Here is a 17,914-nt window from a genome sequence, read left to right as displayed (position 1 = left end):
CAAATTTGAGATTAACCCTTGCTCCCTTAATTGCCTTAATTATATATTTACATTTACATTTACATTTTTGGCATTTAGCAAAAGGCTTATTCCAAAGTGACTTACAATCAATACATTTGACTAAGCAAGTGAATCATCAATCCACCAGTCATATCAGGAAGAGTAATCTAGCTCAGGCCAGGGGCCTTTTAAAAAAATTATATATACTGTATATATATATAGACACTGGAGAACAGAGAGACAGTACAAGGGGGGCAGTAGAAGTCATAGGGGACACAGTAAAGGGGAAAGCGGGTGTCTCAGGAGACACAGTGCTGGGGGGTAGATGGGTCTTCAGTCTCCGACGGAAGATGGGTAGTGACTCTGCAGTTCTGACAGCCGTGGGAAGCTCATTCCACCAGCGGGGAGCCAGTGTAGTGAAGAGACTTGACCGGGCAGTGCGACTGCCATGTAGGTGTAGAGGTGGCGGCCAGCAGAGGTGGAGGAGCGGAGGGAATGGGCTGAAGTTTGGGGGGTGACCATTGCCTGCAAGTAGGCAGGGGCTGTCCCCTTAGCTGCCTGGTAGGCAAGCACCAGGGTCTTGAATCTGATGCGAGCTGCTATCGAGAGCCAGTGCAGGAGGAGGAGGGGTGACATGAGAACATTTGGGGAGGTTGAACATATTTTTTTTTTTTTTTTTTTTAAACCACCTGAAGTTATGCTGTAGTGCAATGCAATGTTACAATACTTAGGTTGCTTAGAATTTCATTTATATATGAATTGAAATGTGCGGTGTTTTGGTCAGTTGGATACAGCAGTACTGTAGGTAGATAATAGCATAAAGATAAGAGGGATAAAAATGACATGTACACACAATTTCTTCAATGGTACCATATGCATAGGCCTAAGGATTTAACTAGAAGACTGACATCAGTGTGACAGCTCTGCCACACCCTGGCTACAGAACATTACAGTACATTACACCCTGGCTACAGTACATTACAATTTTTACTCAACTTGGAAAAGTAGTCTAATACGAATAAACTTTTTTATTAGGCTACAGTAATACTATTTGGCACTCCATAAAGACCATTTTTGAAGAATGTATCATGCATTGTTTGCAATTGGATGAACTGTTTGTTAAAACAACAGTGAATCTATGATTATCTTTGTGTTAATGATTAAGCAAAATGTTCTTATGGCATTTCACAATAAATGTTTATTTTGGAGGTCTCAATGAAAATGAGTGCACTGTGGAGTGGAGGGTTTTGAACTTTAGACTGGCCATGTTAGTGAAGTGTTGTCAGCTGTGAGTTTTGTGTTAAGAGTTTTGAAAGTTGAATGATAATAGCATCAAAACGATCGGGAATAACTGTATTAACACAGTTGAAACATCTATTGGTCCTGTTCTGGCTAGTTTTTCAAAATGTAAGTATTTTTTTTTACATTTAATAATTATTTCTTCTATCTTCTGACATTGCTCTTTCTAATCTGAATATCTTAAATTATAGTATTGTATTGTATCCAATCATTTGGAAAGATGCTAGTTTGTTAGAGAATCAAACTTCAATAAATATTTCACAAACAAAGATGCAGAGCTTTGTAACCAGGAGCATAGGAAAACAGGACACAAATACATGTTTATAACTCAAATACCTTATTACTCTGTTTCTTATTTTATCCTGTTCCTAGAGCCTAGCTTGTTGGTTTTATTCACTACCTGGTATGAGAGCTGTGTTTTTACTTGGCCACTTATTAACTCTGAGAGCTTAAACTTGTGTTAATTCAGAGTGTAAACGTATGGCAAACATAAAAAAACAAAACATATAGGCTACTTATTTACCACTATGATGTATTCACTCTTCTGTTGACTGCAGGTCTGTAGTTGCCATGGGCAGGCTCTTCCTCTGTGTTTCTGTGGTTCTGCTTTTGTGGGCGGCGTCAGCTCTCAGCATATCAGGTAATCAATGTATCATTATTTAATTAAAATCATGTGTATACTGTATGCCAATTATGCTTGTGTTTCAATAGTGGCCATTGTACAAGATATTCTTGTATTGTTCTTGTTCTTGTTCTTGTTCTAGTTCTACTTCTTGTGCACTGTAAAGTGTGTTCTTTCTATGGCACAGTCAAGTGGTACATACAGTACTCAAGTCCTCCTAGAACACTGAATATCTTTATCTCTCAGTGGTTTTCCAGTCTACTGTAATAGTTGTGGTTCTGTTTGGTAGTGTTCTCGTGTGGCCCTGAGGCCCATATGTAATAGTTGTGGTTCTGTTTGGCAGTTTTCTCTGAGGCCCATATGTCATAGTTGTGGTTCTGTTTGGTAGTGTTCTCATGTGGTCCTGAAGCCTATCTGTAATAGTTGTGGTTCTGTTTGGCAGTGTTTTCTCGTGGTCCTGAGGCCCACATGCTTCTGCGTTCTAAAAGGGCCAACAGCTTCCTGGAGGAACTGAAGCCCCCATCTCTAGAGCGTGAGTGCTATGAAGAGAAGTGTGACCTTGAAGAAGCGAAGGAGATCTTCAAAACCACGAAGGCCACAGTAAGGTGTTTTGTCTATTCCATTTACAGTGTAGGAAGCTGTGTCATGAGTATGAATAGATTCATGAACAGTTTTTTTGCTTTCATTTGCTTACAGGTGGAATTCTGGACATTATATATGGGTAGGTCAGTGAAGTCTTTGGATCTGAAATGACAGGTGACAATCTAGAGATAAAGCAAGTTTCCAGGTATCAGTCAAGGTTATTCATCAAGCAAGCGTGATACACTGCATTTTTATTGTAATACAATAGTTTGTACAGATTGTTTTCTACCAATACAGGTTCACTATCATTTTCTCTGATCAGAAACATGATTTACCTCTCAGACACAGCTTTTCAAGTTTCTGTCCTATGACTTGCAGACAAGTCTCCCCCTGTCTGTACTATGGCTATTTAAAGATCATAAAAGACGCACATGCATTAAATCTGGATGTGATGTGTCTTAGACGGAAACCAGTGTATTCCAAATCTCTGTGTGAATGGGGACTGTGTGGACCTCCTTCAGGACTACAACTGCGACTGTCATCCAGGTTTTGAAGGGAAAACCTGCAACCTGCGTGAGTCCCTGACACCATCTGTACGTGTGTGTGTGTGTGTGTGTGTGTGTGTGTGTGCGTGTGTGTGTGTGTGTGTGTGTGTGTGTGTGTGTGTGCGTGTGCTGCATTGTATCTGTTTGTGTTAGTTATTATTCCTGGAAATTAAGGGAAAATAAATTATATAATACATACATTTTGAATGAAGGAATAGTTAAATGACATACAGGGAAAGTTTAGTTTCTGAAACAGGGTGGACGTTGGATTGAGGGACGCAAGTCATGTCATTCATAATTGACATAAAAAATTAAACGATCTCTATATATATTCTTCCAAAAACACCTTGTCCAAAATCACATTATAACAATATAGAAATATCATTAGGTATGTCATTATCAGATTTAGTATTTTATCATACAAAATACAATCTGTGAAAGGGACACAGAAGGCAGCCGATAGTAGTAATGAACCTGATATGTCTGTGATGTGTCCTGACCTTGAGGGTTCTTTTTTTGTTCCAGCCACCACAGTCACTAATTGCTCAATTGACAATGGTGGTTGTGACCAAGAGTGCACAGTGAGTGAAGATGGTCTGAGACGGACTTGTAGTTGTGTCAAGGGATACCGTCTCCATGTGAACTCAAGACGCTGCATCCCCATAGGTGAATTACTATTGATCTCCTCTATTGGTATCTGTTTATCTCTAAGTTGCAGTCGTGTGTGCGTGTGCGTGTGTGTGTGTGTGTGTGTGTGTGTGTGTGTGGTGTATCTCTTCAAAGGTGTCTGACTCTACAATGTTTGTGTGTTTATACATTTTTCTCTTCATATACTTCATTGGATTTAGATAATAACTCCTGTGGGCAAGTGCTGATAACGAAAAACTCCTATACCACCTATAAGGCCCTAACGGGTCTCCAACCCTGGGTGGTGGGGGGAGAGGTGGGCCTAAAGGGAGAGAGCCCCTGGCAGGTACTATTCTCTCACTACTCTGGTATAAAAGGAGCTGCCCACTATTCTTTTTTTTTTAATGCAATGTCTGGCTGTTGCTTAAGATTAAAAAAATGTTTTATGTATGTGTGTGTGTCTGCCTCCCAGGTTCTCGTATCGAACGCACAAGGGAAGTTTCACTGTGGGGGGGTCCTGATTGACCAGAACTGGGTGCTTACTGCAGCCCATTGCACAGCTACAAGTTTTCGCTTCAGCGTCACACTTGGTAAGTACAGTAGTTGTGTTGAATAACATGTGAGCGATGTGAGCGCATTGATCATCTAGAAATGCAATCAATTGTTGTTGTTAATATTATTATTATTATTATTATTATTTTAGTAGTAGTATAGATTTTTCCTGACCAGGACAAATGCAGGCCCTCCTGTCATGTCACAACCAACTCTTTATTGATGTGTGTAGGTGAGTACGAGCGTAACAAGGCGGAGCAGTCTAAGGTGACCCTGCCAATATCCCAATTCTTTCCACATCCACACTACAACAAACTCACGTACGACAATGACATTGCCTTGCTGCGCCTGTCCTCCCCTGTTCCCTTCTCCAAATACATCCTGCCTGCATGCCTCCCCGGGCGCTCCCTGGCTGAGCGTGTGCTGCACCTCAAAAACACCACAACGGTGGTGACGGGCTGGGGCAAGAAGAGGCACACCGCCCGCCGCTACAGCTCCGCCCTCAACTTCGTGAAGCTTCCACTAGTGGAACATGACGTGTGCTCCCGCCAGATGACCACCAACGTGACAGAGAACATGCTGTGTGCCGGCACGCTGGGTCGCCCGCAGGACGCCTGCGAGGGTGACAGCGGGGGACCCATGGTCACCCTGTTCCGGAACACCTGGTACCTCCTCGGCTTGGTGTCGTGGGGTGAGTTGGGCTGTGGCAACGCAAACAAATTTGGCGTCTACACTAAGGTGTCCAACTACATGGAATGGATTAAGAGTGTGCAGGAAGGGTGGGACAGGGCCCATCCATGAGACAAATCCTTTCCCTGTTCATCCAGTCCCACCTCCACCCTCCTCTGAATATGTCTAAGGTCAGAGATGTATACATTCATGAAATAAATCGACGACCTCTCAAATTTCACTGGTTTTGTCCACCTTACAAAGCGGACTCATTATTCTTTAATCTTTACAGACAAAGAGATGCAGTTGAAAAAGCAGGCCTTAGGTAACATATCCAGAGTCATTGTCTTCATCCTTACCCACACTTCATGATGGACAGCAATATTTTCCCACAATTGTCAGAGAAAGAATCTTCAATTGCCAATGAGATTAACGTTCAACTTTCTTAAAGGGATAGAAGAGTAATATTGAGCCCTTGAAGCCCTGCCTAATCATACCGCAGTCTGTTTTGTTACTATTTCATACTACATATCACAGGGGCCAGCTACATACACTTTAATAAAAGGTTAGAAATCACACACAAAAAAGGTAATTTTAAATCAAATTTAAAATTCATCAAAATGAATAAAAACTATATGTTGTCAGAATAATATTGTAAACTGCCAGATAAAAGATCACATCAAACAATTAGATGCCATCTAAAAACCTCTCTCCTCTCACCCATTCTGATTGATAGCAATTTTTGGGAGAATAACTTTGGGGTGTTCTGTTGAGCTTCTTCTCTGTCCATTTGGCTTTGTCCGAGATCCAGAATCTCTTTCATGGTCCATCTTGAACATGGGCCTCTCGTTATGAACACGATCTCCAGAAGTATTCCTAGTTCCATCCATGGAATTATGACCTTGAGGGAAAGGGTACACATTATGAGAGATGGGCTATAGTTCCCCATCTTCCATTTTGAAGTAACTGAAATTACAACACACCTGATTTAATACACTTGTGCAGCACATTGAGATAGTGCTGTTTCATCAGTCTTCTCATGTGTTCAGTACTGTAGACATTTGCAATACTGTAGATGTAGCGTTTCTGCCCAGTTGTGAGGGATGGATGCTGGAACATTAATAAAATGTTATATTATATTTTATATTAAATGTACGCATTTAAATTATATCTATCATCATCAGTCTGGAGGACACATACATGTGCCACAGGACAACAAAAATAATCCTTTTCACATTCTATTCATTCTGGGATATTTTCATGAAATGTAATATAATAATAAATAAATCTGCTGATATGCTGTTACCTGTAGAAATGGTGCAGTAATCATAGACTTGGGAATGTGTATGGTTTTTATCTGCTGGTTGTCAGGGACCTTGAAATGTGCTGTCCTGGGCTGCTCCATGCTGATGTTTTGTTCAGTATGCACACGCTCAGAATCTGTGGTAAAGACAGGACTGTTGTCAAGTCTCTAAAAGCATTCACCAACAATGTTTACTTTTCTCTTTCCTACGATCAGTTTGAAAATCAGGTTATGTTTGTACATCAAATTAATCATCATGTTTCAGCTAATTGACATGGAGTCTAACACATTTGTTATAGCTGAATTACCTAACACAACACACTAGGAGAGGTTCTCCATGAGCTGTATGCCATGGCCTCTCTGGTGTCTATTTACATGTCAACAAGTATTGCATTTCAAGAATGAGACAGCACACTCCATGGAGGAGCATATAGGTTATATTTAGAAACACAAACATCTCTCACAACGGAAACATGCACACCCTGGAAGCATGCATCATAGTAAAACATCTCCATGCTGTATATACTGTACATACCCTCGTGTCCATGTTTGTAGGAGTTACTGGATTCAGCAGACCTACAATTAAATTATATCAACATTATTTGAAACCAATCGAAAATAAATAAATAGCTTTAGGACTGTAAATATCATCTTTAAAAACAAAACAACAATACAGACTTAATTTCCCTAGCAGAGGTAACAGATTATCTCATTTTACAATCCTACCTTGAGACAGACCTACCACCTCGTTTTACCAGATGCCCTCCTTTTCCTATTTCCTCGACGAACGTAACCTGTTTTCTCATGGTAGTGAATTTGTAAGCGACAGAGGTGAACTGAATGTGTACTGCCTAAAACACAAGTGTTACCCTCTTCATTGTTCCGTGATCAAGAGCGGAATGTCGGCCCAATCCAGCGCCGTCTACTGGTGTTCAAAGAGTTTACATTTTGTGAAAATGGCATTCACTACTTCACCGATGTCATTTCATTGACGGCACTTAGATCTTCTCATCTGGACAGACACAGGCAGCACACAATAACAAGTGACATCCATATGACAGGTAACACATTTTATTGAGCTGCATGTCAAATACACATTGCATTAACATAAAGTGGTAAACAACAACAAATAAGAGGAAAGGGTGAGATAACAGGTTTACCTGGAAAAACACCACTGCTATTTTCTGAGTGTATTGCTTCATGATGTTTCAAATGCACTGAGTTTCTTGTGCAAATACAGTGAACACCGGTCTGTGGAGGAGGTCATGATAGGTTAGCAAATTCAAATAGTAAAAAGGTAAACAATGAAGTGCCATAAAGCCTACAGAATTCCATCAATTGTACACAATATTCATTAATATTTGCTCTGGTATGGAATCAAAACATAGAGGACTTGCTGGCAAGCAAATTATTGCATGTGCGGTGCCATATGTGTTTAGTCATTTGACAGCCTTGAAATATCAGTCATGGCTATGATAACATTGGTTATGATGATTTTGTGTAGGCTTTATGGTGGCTCTAACGGTCAACTTGAACATGATCAAAACAAAGTGGACTTATCAAACCCGTAGCATCACCGCGCCACAATTCAAACTAGGGTTGAGGTGAACTTGGATTTCGATTCACTGAATGCAATAAGAAAATTGAAATACAATTCATGAATTGAAAGTTGCCCATTGATTTACATGAAGATTTGTTTATTCATTAATTGCATTGACACACTTCTTGCAATGAATGACTTGAAATTCAACTCGACCCCAACCCTCATTCAAACATTGATTGTGCATCATCTTAAATAAAATCAACATGCAACATAGTTCTGTAAATGTTCATTCTTTCAGAATAACACATGAAACCACATATCTTTGATCAGTAAAATCCAATTTCATAACACACTTTAGAGTTAGCTTCTGCATACTGTACACTTTACTAACTCCACACCTCAATATCATAGCCTGGTTTCACCAAGTGTAGAAAGGTGGCTATTATCATGAGACTTCAATCACATTTAGAGCAAACAATATTGTCAATCAGAGGCTGTATCAATGACTGAACTTTAGAGTGCCTACGTTTTTGTAAACATATCATCGAAATACACAAACCAGAATCTACATGTATGAGTGGACGCGATTGCACATCTGATCACATAACTATTGTACACATTCACTGAAAGGGGAAGACTAATCTGGGACTAATCTGGGATTAACTATGTTGATACCACTTTAAATGTAACACTATGGAAAAATCAAACAACCATAAAAGCTCCAACACATGTCTAATCCTTTCAAGTTGAGGTAAATTCAGATGCCAGTAAACCACTGAATAATCACAGCTTCATTATTAGTGTCGAACAACTTTTTGGTTGGTTTGAAAAAGTCTAGAATTAAACCAGAGTGAGAAGGACCTCTGACTTGACTGTGACATGATTGGTAACAGACATCTTGATTATCCAAGTAGAGAGGGCAGAGTCTTCATCAACAAGCACACTCAAATCCTCCTGGGAGAGCAACACCTCCATGAGAAGGTATGACTAACATAAGGCAGCAGTGATTACGTGACAGTGTTGAACGACAAAAACATCTCAGACAGGGTTTTGCAGGCAGGCCAACATCAGAAAGGGGGTGATTGATGATGAGGATGAGAGGATTAGTGATAATAACCTAATATAGAGAACTGGCTTTCATGTGTTTTATAGTCTTCAAGCACAACAAACATCCACTAAATTGCATAAGAAACCTGGTATAAAGTAGAAACTGTTCAGCAGCAGATAAAAAAGCAAGTTAATTTACAGTAGTGACATATCTTACATTATATTTTCAAAATAAATAAAATTAAATATACAATTCCAGGTAGGTAATGGAGATACATTTTCGCTGGTAGGTTTCTCACATTAATTCCTCTTAAGAAAAACATTAACCTTTTCAGGAAAAAAAAAGTGGCTGGTCGACCAAATCCCTTGATTGGCAAAAGAAGGGGTGCAAAAGCCTTTCGCTGAACTGACTATTTTCCTTCTGAAGCCATTTTCTTTAGCTGAAAAAGTATAGGAGTAAAAGTAGTTAATATTTTCTTCCACAACCAAGTATGCAATTAGACACAGTTCAAACAGTTCCAAATTCATTTAGATAACAACAAGTGAGTGAAGCCCAAATGACAGGTGATGAGGCTATTACTTTGGAACTTTACCATAGAGCCAGGTTCTAATCAAATGCCATCTCCTGACTTTTCCGTACACAGCGAGCCACCTTCCTCTTGAATTCACCATTCGGGTCCTCCCTCCACTCTTTCTGTGGAACCAGATACATTTTTGGAATATCAGTTGCACCATTGATGATTAGGACAAGGTATCGTTGAACTCACCAAAACAGTTGTAACACACAATGCGTTAAAATCATCTCTATACTCACTAACTTTTATTTGCACTACAATATGCATTACTAATACTGTCAATTACAGACAGACAGGGGCCATTGGTGAGTGTGGCCTGAGGTTGGACTGGAAGGAGGAGACACTCACCGCTGCATCCACATTAGCAGGTGAATCACTATTGGGGTCTGCCAGCATTGAGATCACACTGATCATAATTGTCTCTACAGTGTGGATGGGAAGCCAACGCTCCTCTGGCTTCTCATAGCCAAACTTGTCCTCTCCGGGTTCATGCAAAATTGAGATGCACACATCCCCATTCTTTGCCACTGAGGAAGACACATAACATGTATGTATGTAGAGTTTCAACCATATTGCTTTCACCTATCCAGCAGCTGTTAACAATGACAGTTCTGAATATCAATGGTCATTATTTCATAATATAATCAGAAAATGTTGGTAAGTTTACCATTAGGGTGCCAGATTTCAGTGATGAACTTCATCTTGGGAGGCCGTAGTGGATAATCATAGGGAAAGGTCAGGTAAGCTTTAAAAAACCCACCTTCACTACAACAAAAAAGACAAACAGAAAAAGCCATCATCATCCATGTTCGTAAATTTGCTCTGGAATCTGATCAGCACTCATGGAATGCCTCTTGTCCAATCAAATAACTTGGTCCCTTTATGACGTTGAACCCAGTGTGCGCTCCGGCTCTCAGAGCAGATTTACGAATACAGCCCATATCTGTCACCTGGCTGAGACTATTCTCAAATGGTGCACTCCTCAGTATGTCACTTTAACATCATCTTTATAAATTGTATTCACACAATTGAACAATTGTGACATTTCTGAGAAATAAACAAATATTGTTGGTCACTGGAATCTCTACACCACTACTACATGTAGAATTGATTTCCTAACTAACTTACAAAAGGGTGTCTTGTGGCCCTATGATGACAACCTCCCATTTGTATATGTCCTCGTCATCTATCAGGCCAGCTGAAAAGCCCTCCACTGGGTTCTTATTAAGCTCTGAAATAGAAAGACATGTGGTTACAAACTATGGCCTAGTTATTAACAAATAAAACACAAAGTATTAAGAGACAGATAGTTACTATCATAGTGTTATTTACTTGCAAATAAAAACTGACAGGTATCTATCAATGATTGTGCCAGTGCAAATTAATGAATTATCCAATCTATAGCGAATCACATTTGCAATTGATTTGACTGTTTACTGAAACTGTCTCTGACACACAGCAACCTCAAGAATTACGTCAAAACCATAATAAATGTTATAGGCTTAGAAATAGCGTGAAACCTCTTGATTACAATTAGTAAATGGGTGTGTAGTGAGTTATAGTGCATAGTGAGTGCGTGTAACTTCAGCACCATAATAAATGTGTTTTTCCCAGGAAGCCCTGACAGATGGGGCTGATTATTCCTTTGTTCCACAGCTAGCCAACTGCTGAAATTGCACTGCTGGTAACCTAGCTAGTCAACGTGATTGACTAGGCTAAATCAGCCGAGTATAATGTACAGATGACACGAGATTTAATGTCAAATTAGGACAGAACTGGCTAGATCTTAACATATTTCCATATAGCTCGGTTATTCACCCAACAACAGTAAGCTAGCTAGCTGCTGTACAGCACGCTATGGTAAAAGCCAGGACGTTTTCATTCCTGCAATCACTAGTTTGGTGACTGGTTACGAGTGATGAGTGATGTAGATGGTTTTAGTGACAGTCACTCTCACAATAATTCACTGACAACCAAACAGTGCTTCCAAGGAGCCTCTGAACCTGAAGTAAACAAACAGACAGGCTGCCCTCGGTGAACCCGACAGATGCTGATGCTGCTGTTAGCTTGCGCTAGCTCGTCAGGCTATCTAGAAGCTAACGCTGGCCTCTTATCTTACCTGCCAATTGCTTTCGAAGAAGTAATGCTGATTGTTCAGTCATGGTATGTGGGCTCAAACAAAAATAAATAAACGTTGTATCGCCAAATACTACGAGACAAACAAAAATGAAATTGGCCTCAACTCCCCTTGATTGCTAGCAGCCCCCCTCTGTGTTTTGACAGGATTGTGGTAGACTCGAGCGCATGCGTGGGGCGGTGTTATATTTATTACGGGTATTACGGTATTGTGTTTATTATGGGTATTATTACGGTGTTATGTTTATTATGGGTATTACGGTATTGTGTTTATTATGGGTATTATTACGGTGTTATGTTTATTATGGGTATTACGGTATTGTGTTTATTATGGGTATTATTACGGTATTATGTTTATTATGGGTATTACGGTATTATGCTGGCTAGACTTCTCCTGAATCAGATACTTAGAAATAGAAATAGAAATAGAAATAGAAGTAGAAATAAAATATTGTAAAAATGTATGTCATCTGAAAAATGTATGTAGCACTTGTATGGCAACAACTATAGTGACAAGTCGTAGATCATCAGCTGCTGTCATTGCAAACTCTAAACGAAGAACATAATTTTTCCATGTTATTATTATCATGATCTGTGTGCGTTCTGATGATTTAATAAAAGAGTGTGAGACCTTATCTGCTGCACTGGGTTCCCTCATACCCTCACATATATATACATATATTTATTACGATTTACACTTATGCTTTTAATCTGATCATTTAAAAATCTAACCATGTTTTCCATCCATGTGGTGAGTGTGCATAAATCAAGTGCACACTTCAAGAAAAGGGTGGGCCGTAGTTCTCTGACTGGGTCCTTCAGATCGCCACTACCTTACGGCGCCATATTTGATACATCGCAGTTGGTAGCTTGTTAGCTTTTTAAACAACGCAATCGTAAACTTGACATTGTCCGATTTTTTATTTTAAAGCAAGCCATCATAATACATCGAAATGAACGTCGTAGATCACGTACGGGACATGGCCGCCGCGGGACTTCACTCCAACGTCCGGATAATGAGCAGTTTGTTGCTGACAATGAGCAACAACAACCCGTACGTCTGCTAGCTAGCTAGCTACTGTTACTGTGACTACATCAGAAACCATGGGACGTTGGTCGTCTTGTAGCGAACTATATACGGCTAACTAACTTATTCAGACATGTATGACTCCAAACGCATATGTCGTAGTGTTGTAACGTACTACTAGCCACCAGTGTATTGGTTGATTACGTGAATCAGAAAAAAGGCTCAATCACTGAATCAGTGACATGAATCTTAGATTCTGCTCCCTACACTTCTTGTTTGTAAAATGTGGGAGATTGTCTCGGTCACACAAGCAGTGCTTTAGTACCTTTGACTAGTGGTAGTGACATTGTGTCTTTAGAAATAAAAGTGGGTAACATTAATATCACAAGAAAAGAGGATATTACATACCTGGGCTCCATCTTAGAGGCAAATCTTTCCGGAGATAAAATGGCAGCAAAAGTAATCAAAAAAGTTAACCATAGAACTAGATTCTTGTACAGGATATCCTCACTTGTCAGTAAAAACACACTGAGGACCCTATCAGGAGCTCTCATTCAATGTCACTTCGACTATGCCGTAACATCATGGTACTATAGAACCACAAAGGCCCATAAAACAAGACTCCAGACAGCCCAAAATAAACTGGTTAGGCTTCTGCTAGGTCTCAACCCTAGGACACATCTAACCGCTGCTCATTTTTTGAGCCTTGATTGGCTACGAGTAGTTGACAGAGTGCAGCAGCTTGCACTGGGCCTGGTCTTCAAGATACGCTACACCACAAAGACACCCAAGTACCTGTCAACATACTTCCAAAAAGTGAACAACGTCCACACATACAACACCAGAGGAAGCTCCACGAACCACGTTCAACCGCGTTGCACCACAAACAAGGGGTTAAACTCGTTTGCAAACTATGCAGTAAAAATGTGGAACGCCCTTCCTATAATCTTAAAGGAGTGCAAAACACTGCCCACCTTCAAAACCACTCTCAAAAAACATTTACAGGAGGCTGCAATCCGTAACTGGACCCTCTAAATCAAAAATCAGATTAAAAGACCCGAACTACCCACTGTACATACTTGGTGTTTTGTCCCCCGCCCCCACCTGTGGTGTATGTCCCCACCTGTCCTACCCGCTGTACATACCTTATGTTTTGTTGTATTGTTCTTCCCATGATGGATGTGTGTTTATCTTGTAGATAGTAATAGTTATTTGTCTGTATTATCTTGTAGATAGTACTAGCTTTTTTGTCTGTCTTACATGTAACGATGAATTGAGAATCAAGGACCCCAATTGAAATAAGCCAGTGGCTTTCTTGGGTTTTTATCCTGTTAGTTGACCTTGTATGTAATATGTACTTTCATGTACCTACTTCTGCAAATCTTCTAATAAAGTTTTCAATCAATCAATCAATAGGACTAGATTTTTGTTGTTGTTGTTGCTTTGATAGCCGATCATCTTGACCAGTTGAGTTGAGTTGTTTTATCTGCTCCATTTCAGAGAGCTGTTCTCACCGTCTCAGAAGTACCAGCTGTTGGTTTACCATGCAGATGCCATCTTCCATGATAAAGAGTACCGCAACGCTGCCTGCAAGTACAGTATGGCACTGCAGCAGAAGAAAGTGCTCAGCAAAACTTCCAAAGTGCGTCCGTCTACAGGAGGGACTGCATCCACCATGCAATCACAGGTGTTCAAGACTCCCAATTGTGACTCAAATGCTTGGTTTAAGCCCCAACAACTGTATCTTATATCTACAGTCATGCATATTTCACTGATCCTCCCTGCAGATGACTGAAAACATGTTGTGGTAAAGTATCGTGCTGGAATAACTGCACCTGTTTAAATTGACCAATTCATTTTGTTCTTTATTTCAGAGTTTGCCCTCAGAGATCGAAGTGAAGTACAAGATTGCGGAGTGCTACACCATCTTGAAATTGGATAAAGACGCTATCGCAGTGCTTGATGGGATTCCATCTAGGCAGAGAACCCCAAAGGTAGGCTGCTCCTCTCACGGTCCCCTTCTGAAAGCCTCAACGTACTTACCCAATCACCACGGAGTACACAACATCAGGTCATGTAAATCAGCTTTGACTTGTTAGGAATTGAAGAATGACAGGTTTTCTTCTCCACCCTCAGATCAACATGATGCTGGCTAACCTGTACAGGAAGGCTGGTCAGGAGCGCTCTGCTGTCACAAGCTACAAAGAGGTCCTGAGACAGTGTCCCCTGGCCCTGGATGCCATCATTGGTATGTGACCAATGACACACTACTGACTGATGTTTTCTTTATGGTGCATTAAACACACATGCCAACTCCCCCTTGTTATTTTGACATTAACTCTTGTCTTTCATCTCCTGCTCTAGGTCTCCTCTCTCTGTCAGTCAAAGGAGCTGAGGTGGCCTCCATGACGATGGATGTGATCCAGAGTATTCCCAACCTCGACTGGCTGTCTGTGTGGATCAAGGCTTACGCTTTCATCCATGCGGGGGACAACCACAGAGCCATCAACACCATCTGGTGAGCAGACTAAGTGCATTGAATTACCACTTGCGAGGTGATTAATATCATTGTCATCTCAGGTGTCATTATTGCTCTCATGTGGCTGCTGTGTCTCCCAGCCCCTCTGTGTTTTTCTGCCCCTCTGTGTTTTTCTGACCCACTGTGTTTTTCTGACCCTCTGCCATGTGGATGCTGTTTTTCTCTGCTTTGTTTCTCTGTGTCTCATGTGGATGCTGTGTTTCTCTGCGTCTCCCTCAGCTCTCTGGAGAAGAAGTCTCTACTGCGGGACAACGTGGACCTGCTGGTGAGCCTGGCAGACGTATACTTCAGAGCAGGCGACACCAAGAACTCCATCTTGAAATTCGAGCAGGCCCAGATGCTGGACCCTTATCTGATCAAAGGTGCTGGGCAGATTCACATGTACACTTTTCAAATGTACGATGAGCAACGCTAGTGATGCAAATGACTGGAAAATGATACATTACTGGGCTCTCTCCGTTACATTGTTGTGTGTTTGCTGTTAGGCATGGATGTATATGGCTATCTTATGGCCCGAGAGGGCCACCTGGAGGATGTTGAGGTCCTGGGAGGAAGACTCTTCAACATCTCAGACCAGCATGCAGAGCCATGGGTCATTTCTGGGTGAGTCATCTTCACTGATCAGATGTGAATTTGGCGAGTGTAGAAGATCCAGGTGAATGAAACACCGAATCTTAGATTCAGTCAATGTTTTTATTTTCTATTCAGACATTACAACTAAAGATTATTAATAATGTAGTGTCAAGATAACCTGTATACTAAAAACTGTAGGTGTCGCATGCATTAGTGATCATATCTGTTTTTGCTTGCCCAGATGTCACAGCTTTTACAGTAAGCGGTATTCCCGGGCCCTCTACCTGGGGGCTAAGGCCATCCAACTGAACAGCAACAGTGTGCAGGCCCTCCTCCTGAAGGGGGCAGCACTGAGGAACATGGGCCGTGTGCAGGAGGCCATCATCCACTTCAGAGAAGCCATGCGCCTGGCTCCCTGCCGTCTGGACTGCTACGAAGGCAAGCGCCCCTCCTTGTTAAACTCCTGAACATTTGAACTGCTTTGAGTTTTTGGGGATTAGTAAACCCCCCCCCCTCCCCTTCCTCTAACATTGACCCTCAAGCAGTGAAGACATCAGATTATGGTTCCTTTTACGGTTCCTTCCTTGTCTTATTGATGGTATTTAGGCCAGGTAGTAATGTCACTTCTCTCCCCTGCAGGTTTGATTGACTGTTACCTGGCTTCCAATGGCATCCGTGAGGCAATGGGGATGGCCAACAATATCTACAAGACCCTGGGAGCGAACGCCCAGACTCTGACCATCCTGGCTACAGTCTGCCTGGAGGACCCTGTGACCCAGGAGAAGGCCAAGACCCTGTTGGATAAGGCCCTGGCCCAGAGACCTGACTACACCAAGGCTGTGGTCAAAAAGGCAGAACTGCTAAGTATGTTCAGCCCACCCATCCTATCCCACGGCTGTTGTGCTTTAGAGAGATTTTAAGAGCCGTTAAATCTGCTAATAGAGCAAAACTAACACTAAAAAGATTTGAAATGATTTCGTTTGCTTTCCTTTTCAAGGTCGGGAACAGAAATATGAGGAAGGTATTGCTCTTCTCCGAAATGCCTTGGCCAATCAGAGTGACTGTGTGCTGCACAGAATGCTGGGGGACTTCCTAGTGGCGGTCAACGATTATCAAGAGGCAATGGACCAATACAGCATAGCACTTAGGTAATACATTACACCTTGTGTTTAGGTATTAGGTATTTTATACCCTACCATATGACTTGCCTGTCATGATGCTATGTGCTACGTAGTCCTTTCATCTTATACAGTAATGTCAATCTTGCACTTTTCATCTTGAGAATACCCTCCTATAGGTGTTTCCAAGTCAGTGTTTCACAACTGGTGGGTGCTGATCTAATATTAACCGTCTCTCTCTTAAGCCTGGACCCAAATGACCAGAAGTCTCTAGAAGGCATGCAGAAGATGGAGAAGGAGGAAAGCCCCACCGATGCCACGGTGGAGCTGGACGGGGACGACATGGAGGGCAGTGGGGAGGATGGAGACCTGGAGGGCAGCGACAGTGAGGCAGCCCAGTGGGCAGACCAGGAGCAGTGGTTTGGCATGCAGTAACCCAGGCCCACCGCAGAGACTCCAGGGTCATAGAGGGTGAGGAAGAGGGTCAGAAACCACATATGGGTGTCACGGGCTATTAGCTGATGGTGTACTGGTTACCTACTGAAAATGGTTGTCTTAGCATCCCAGGGTTCTATAGGAATCACCATGGCAAAGCCAACATTGGCACTGTAGCAGCCTCTACTTCGATGGGATGTACGCATAGGTTTACGCTTCCTTGGATGAACTTTCTGATGGTCAGGTTTTGGTGAAGGTTGTGCAGCCTCATGTTTCCCTGCTATATGTGGTCTGCATATCTTCTGTTTAAAGTGTTCCTTTATTTTTGTGATATTTGCATTTATTTCCATGTATTTACATAATTCTATTGGTGTGACCCCTTTCCTGTCTCTCAATCTCCATATAACTTAAGGCCTTTCTCTTGATATTAGTGTCAATCGTGTGGTCATTTTATTGCTCACATTCTCTACAATGTCACTAAACCTTTTCAATGCAAATGTTTATACTGTATGTAACGCATTGTATATATTATTTTGGAAATGTAAAATAAAATCATCACATGGTTTCTGTAGTCTGTGTGCTCAAACACCTACATAACTCAGAATTATGTTAGATAGGCCATGCAGTCAACAACCTTGACATGTTCAATAGTTCTACCTGTACTTACCACACATGACGAACGGTGCACGTGTTTGGACAATTCATACAAAATGCAGGACAAA

General features: G+C 41.4%; 3 protein-coding genes across 3 annotated transcripts; 2 read left to right on the top strand and 1 right to left on the bottom strand.

Annotated features, from left to right (window-relative positions):
• The first annotated feature begins 1,239 nt into the window (after positions 1-1,239).
• On the top strand, positions 1,240-5,137 carry LOC308159279 (vitamin K-dependent protein C-like). Its single transcript, XM_080533038.1, has 9 exons — positions 1,240-1,407; positions 1,857-1,939; positions 2,364-2,521; positions 2,618-2,642; positions 2,966-3,076; positions 3,574-3,714; positions 3,897-4,021; positions 4,148-4,265; positions 4,460-5,137. Coding segments are annotated over exons 1-9 (1,332 nt in total). The 5' UTR covers positions 1,240-1,405; the 3' UTR covers positions 5,029-5,137.
• A 2,681-nt stretch (positions 5,138-7,818) lies between these two features.
• LOC308157367 (ubiquitin-conjugating enzyme E2 G1-like) lies at positions 7,819-11,628 on the bottom strand. The gene is made up of 6 exons (XM_080530915.1): positions 11,484-11,628; positions 10,493-10,595; positions 10,032-10,129; positions 9,713-9,891; positions 9,383-9,483; positions 7,819-9,229 (listed from the first exon to the last, which is right to left on the bottom strand). Exons 1-5 carry the CDS (start codon positions 11,524-11,526, stop codon positions 9,397-9,399), a joined length of 510 nt encoding a protein of 169 aa, XP_080387041.1. The 5' UTR covers positions 11,527-11,628; the 3' UTR covers positions 7,819-9,229; positions 9,383-9,396.
• A 725-nt stretch (positions 11,629-12,353) lies between these two features.
• On the top strand, positions 12,354-17,743 carry anapc7 (anaphase promoting complex subunit 7). Its single transcript, XM_080530811.1, has 11 exons — positions 12,354-12,554; positions 14,028-14,214; positions 14,402-14,521; positions 14,664-14,775; positions 14,892-15,045; positions 15,286-15,428; positions 15,552-15,669; positions 15,881-16,077; positions 16,279-16,503; positions 16,637-16,787; positions 17,003-17,743. The coding sequence occupies exons 1-11, from the start codon at positions 12,454-12,456 to the stop codon at positions 17,190-17,192; spliced, it is 1,698 nt and encodes a 565-aa protein (XP_080386937.1). The 5' UTR covers positions 12,354-12,453; the 3' UTR covers positions 17,193-17,743.
• The last annotated feature ends 171 nt before the right edge of the window (positions 17,744-17,914 follow it).

Source organism: Nansenia antarctica, assembly GCF_963989245.1.
Source record: "Nansenia antarctica genome assembly, chromosome: 5".
Classification (NCBI taxonomy): domain Eukaryota; kingdom Metazoa; phylum Chordata; class Actinopteri; order Argentiniformes; family Microstomatidae; genus Nansenia; species Nansenia antarctica.
This window is presented reverse-complemented; position numbering and strand designations above follow the sequence as displayed.

Excerpts from the sequence above, each read along its gene's own strand:
- LOC308159279 (XM_080533038.1), top strand. Across the intron at positions 1,940-2,363 it reads GTCAGCTCTCAGCATATCAG|TGTTTTCTCGTGGTCCTGAG; the intron begins GTAATCAATGTA and ends TCTGTTTGGCAG. Across the intron at positions 2,522-2,617 it reads TCAAAACCACGAAGGCCACA|GTGGAATTCTGGACATTATA; the intron begins GTAAGGTGTTTT and ends ATTTGCTTACAG.
- LOC308157367 (XM_080530915.1), bottom strand. The coding sequence starts at position 11,526 with ATGACTGAACAATCAGCATTACTTCTTCGAAAGCAATTGGCAG. Across the intron at positions 10,130-10,492 it reads GGGCCACAAGACACCCTTTT|TGAAGGTGGGTTTTTTAAAG; the intron begins GTAAGTTAGTTA and ends TTTTTGTTGTAG. Across the intron at positions 9,892-10,031 it reads TGAAATCTGGCACCCTAATG|TGGCAAAGAATGGGGATGTG; the intron begins GTAAACTTACCA and ends TGTCTTCCTCAG.
- anapc7 (XM_080530811.1), top strand. The coding sequence starts at position 12,454 with ATGAACGTCGTAGATCACGTACGGGACATGGCCGCCGCGGGACTTCAC. Across the intron at positions 14,522-14,663 it reads CTAGGCAGAGAACCCCAAAG|ATCAACATGATGCTGGCTAA; the intron begins GTAGGCTGCTCC and ends CTCCACCCTCAG. Across the intron at positions 16,788-17,002 it reads CAATACAGCATAGCACTTAG|CCTGGACCCAAATGACCAGA; the intron begins GTAATACATTAC and ends CTCTCTCTTAAG.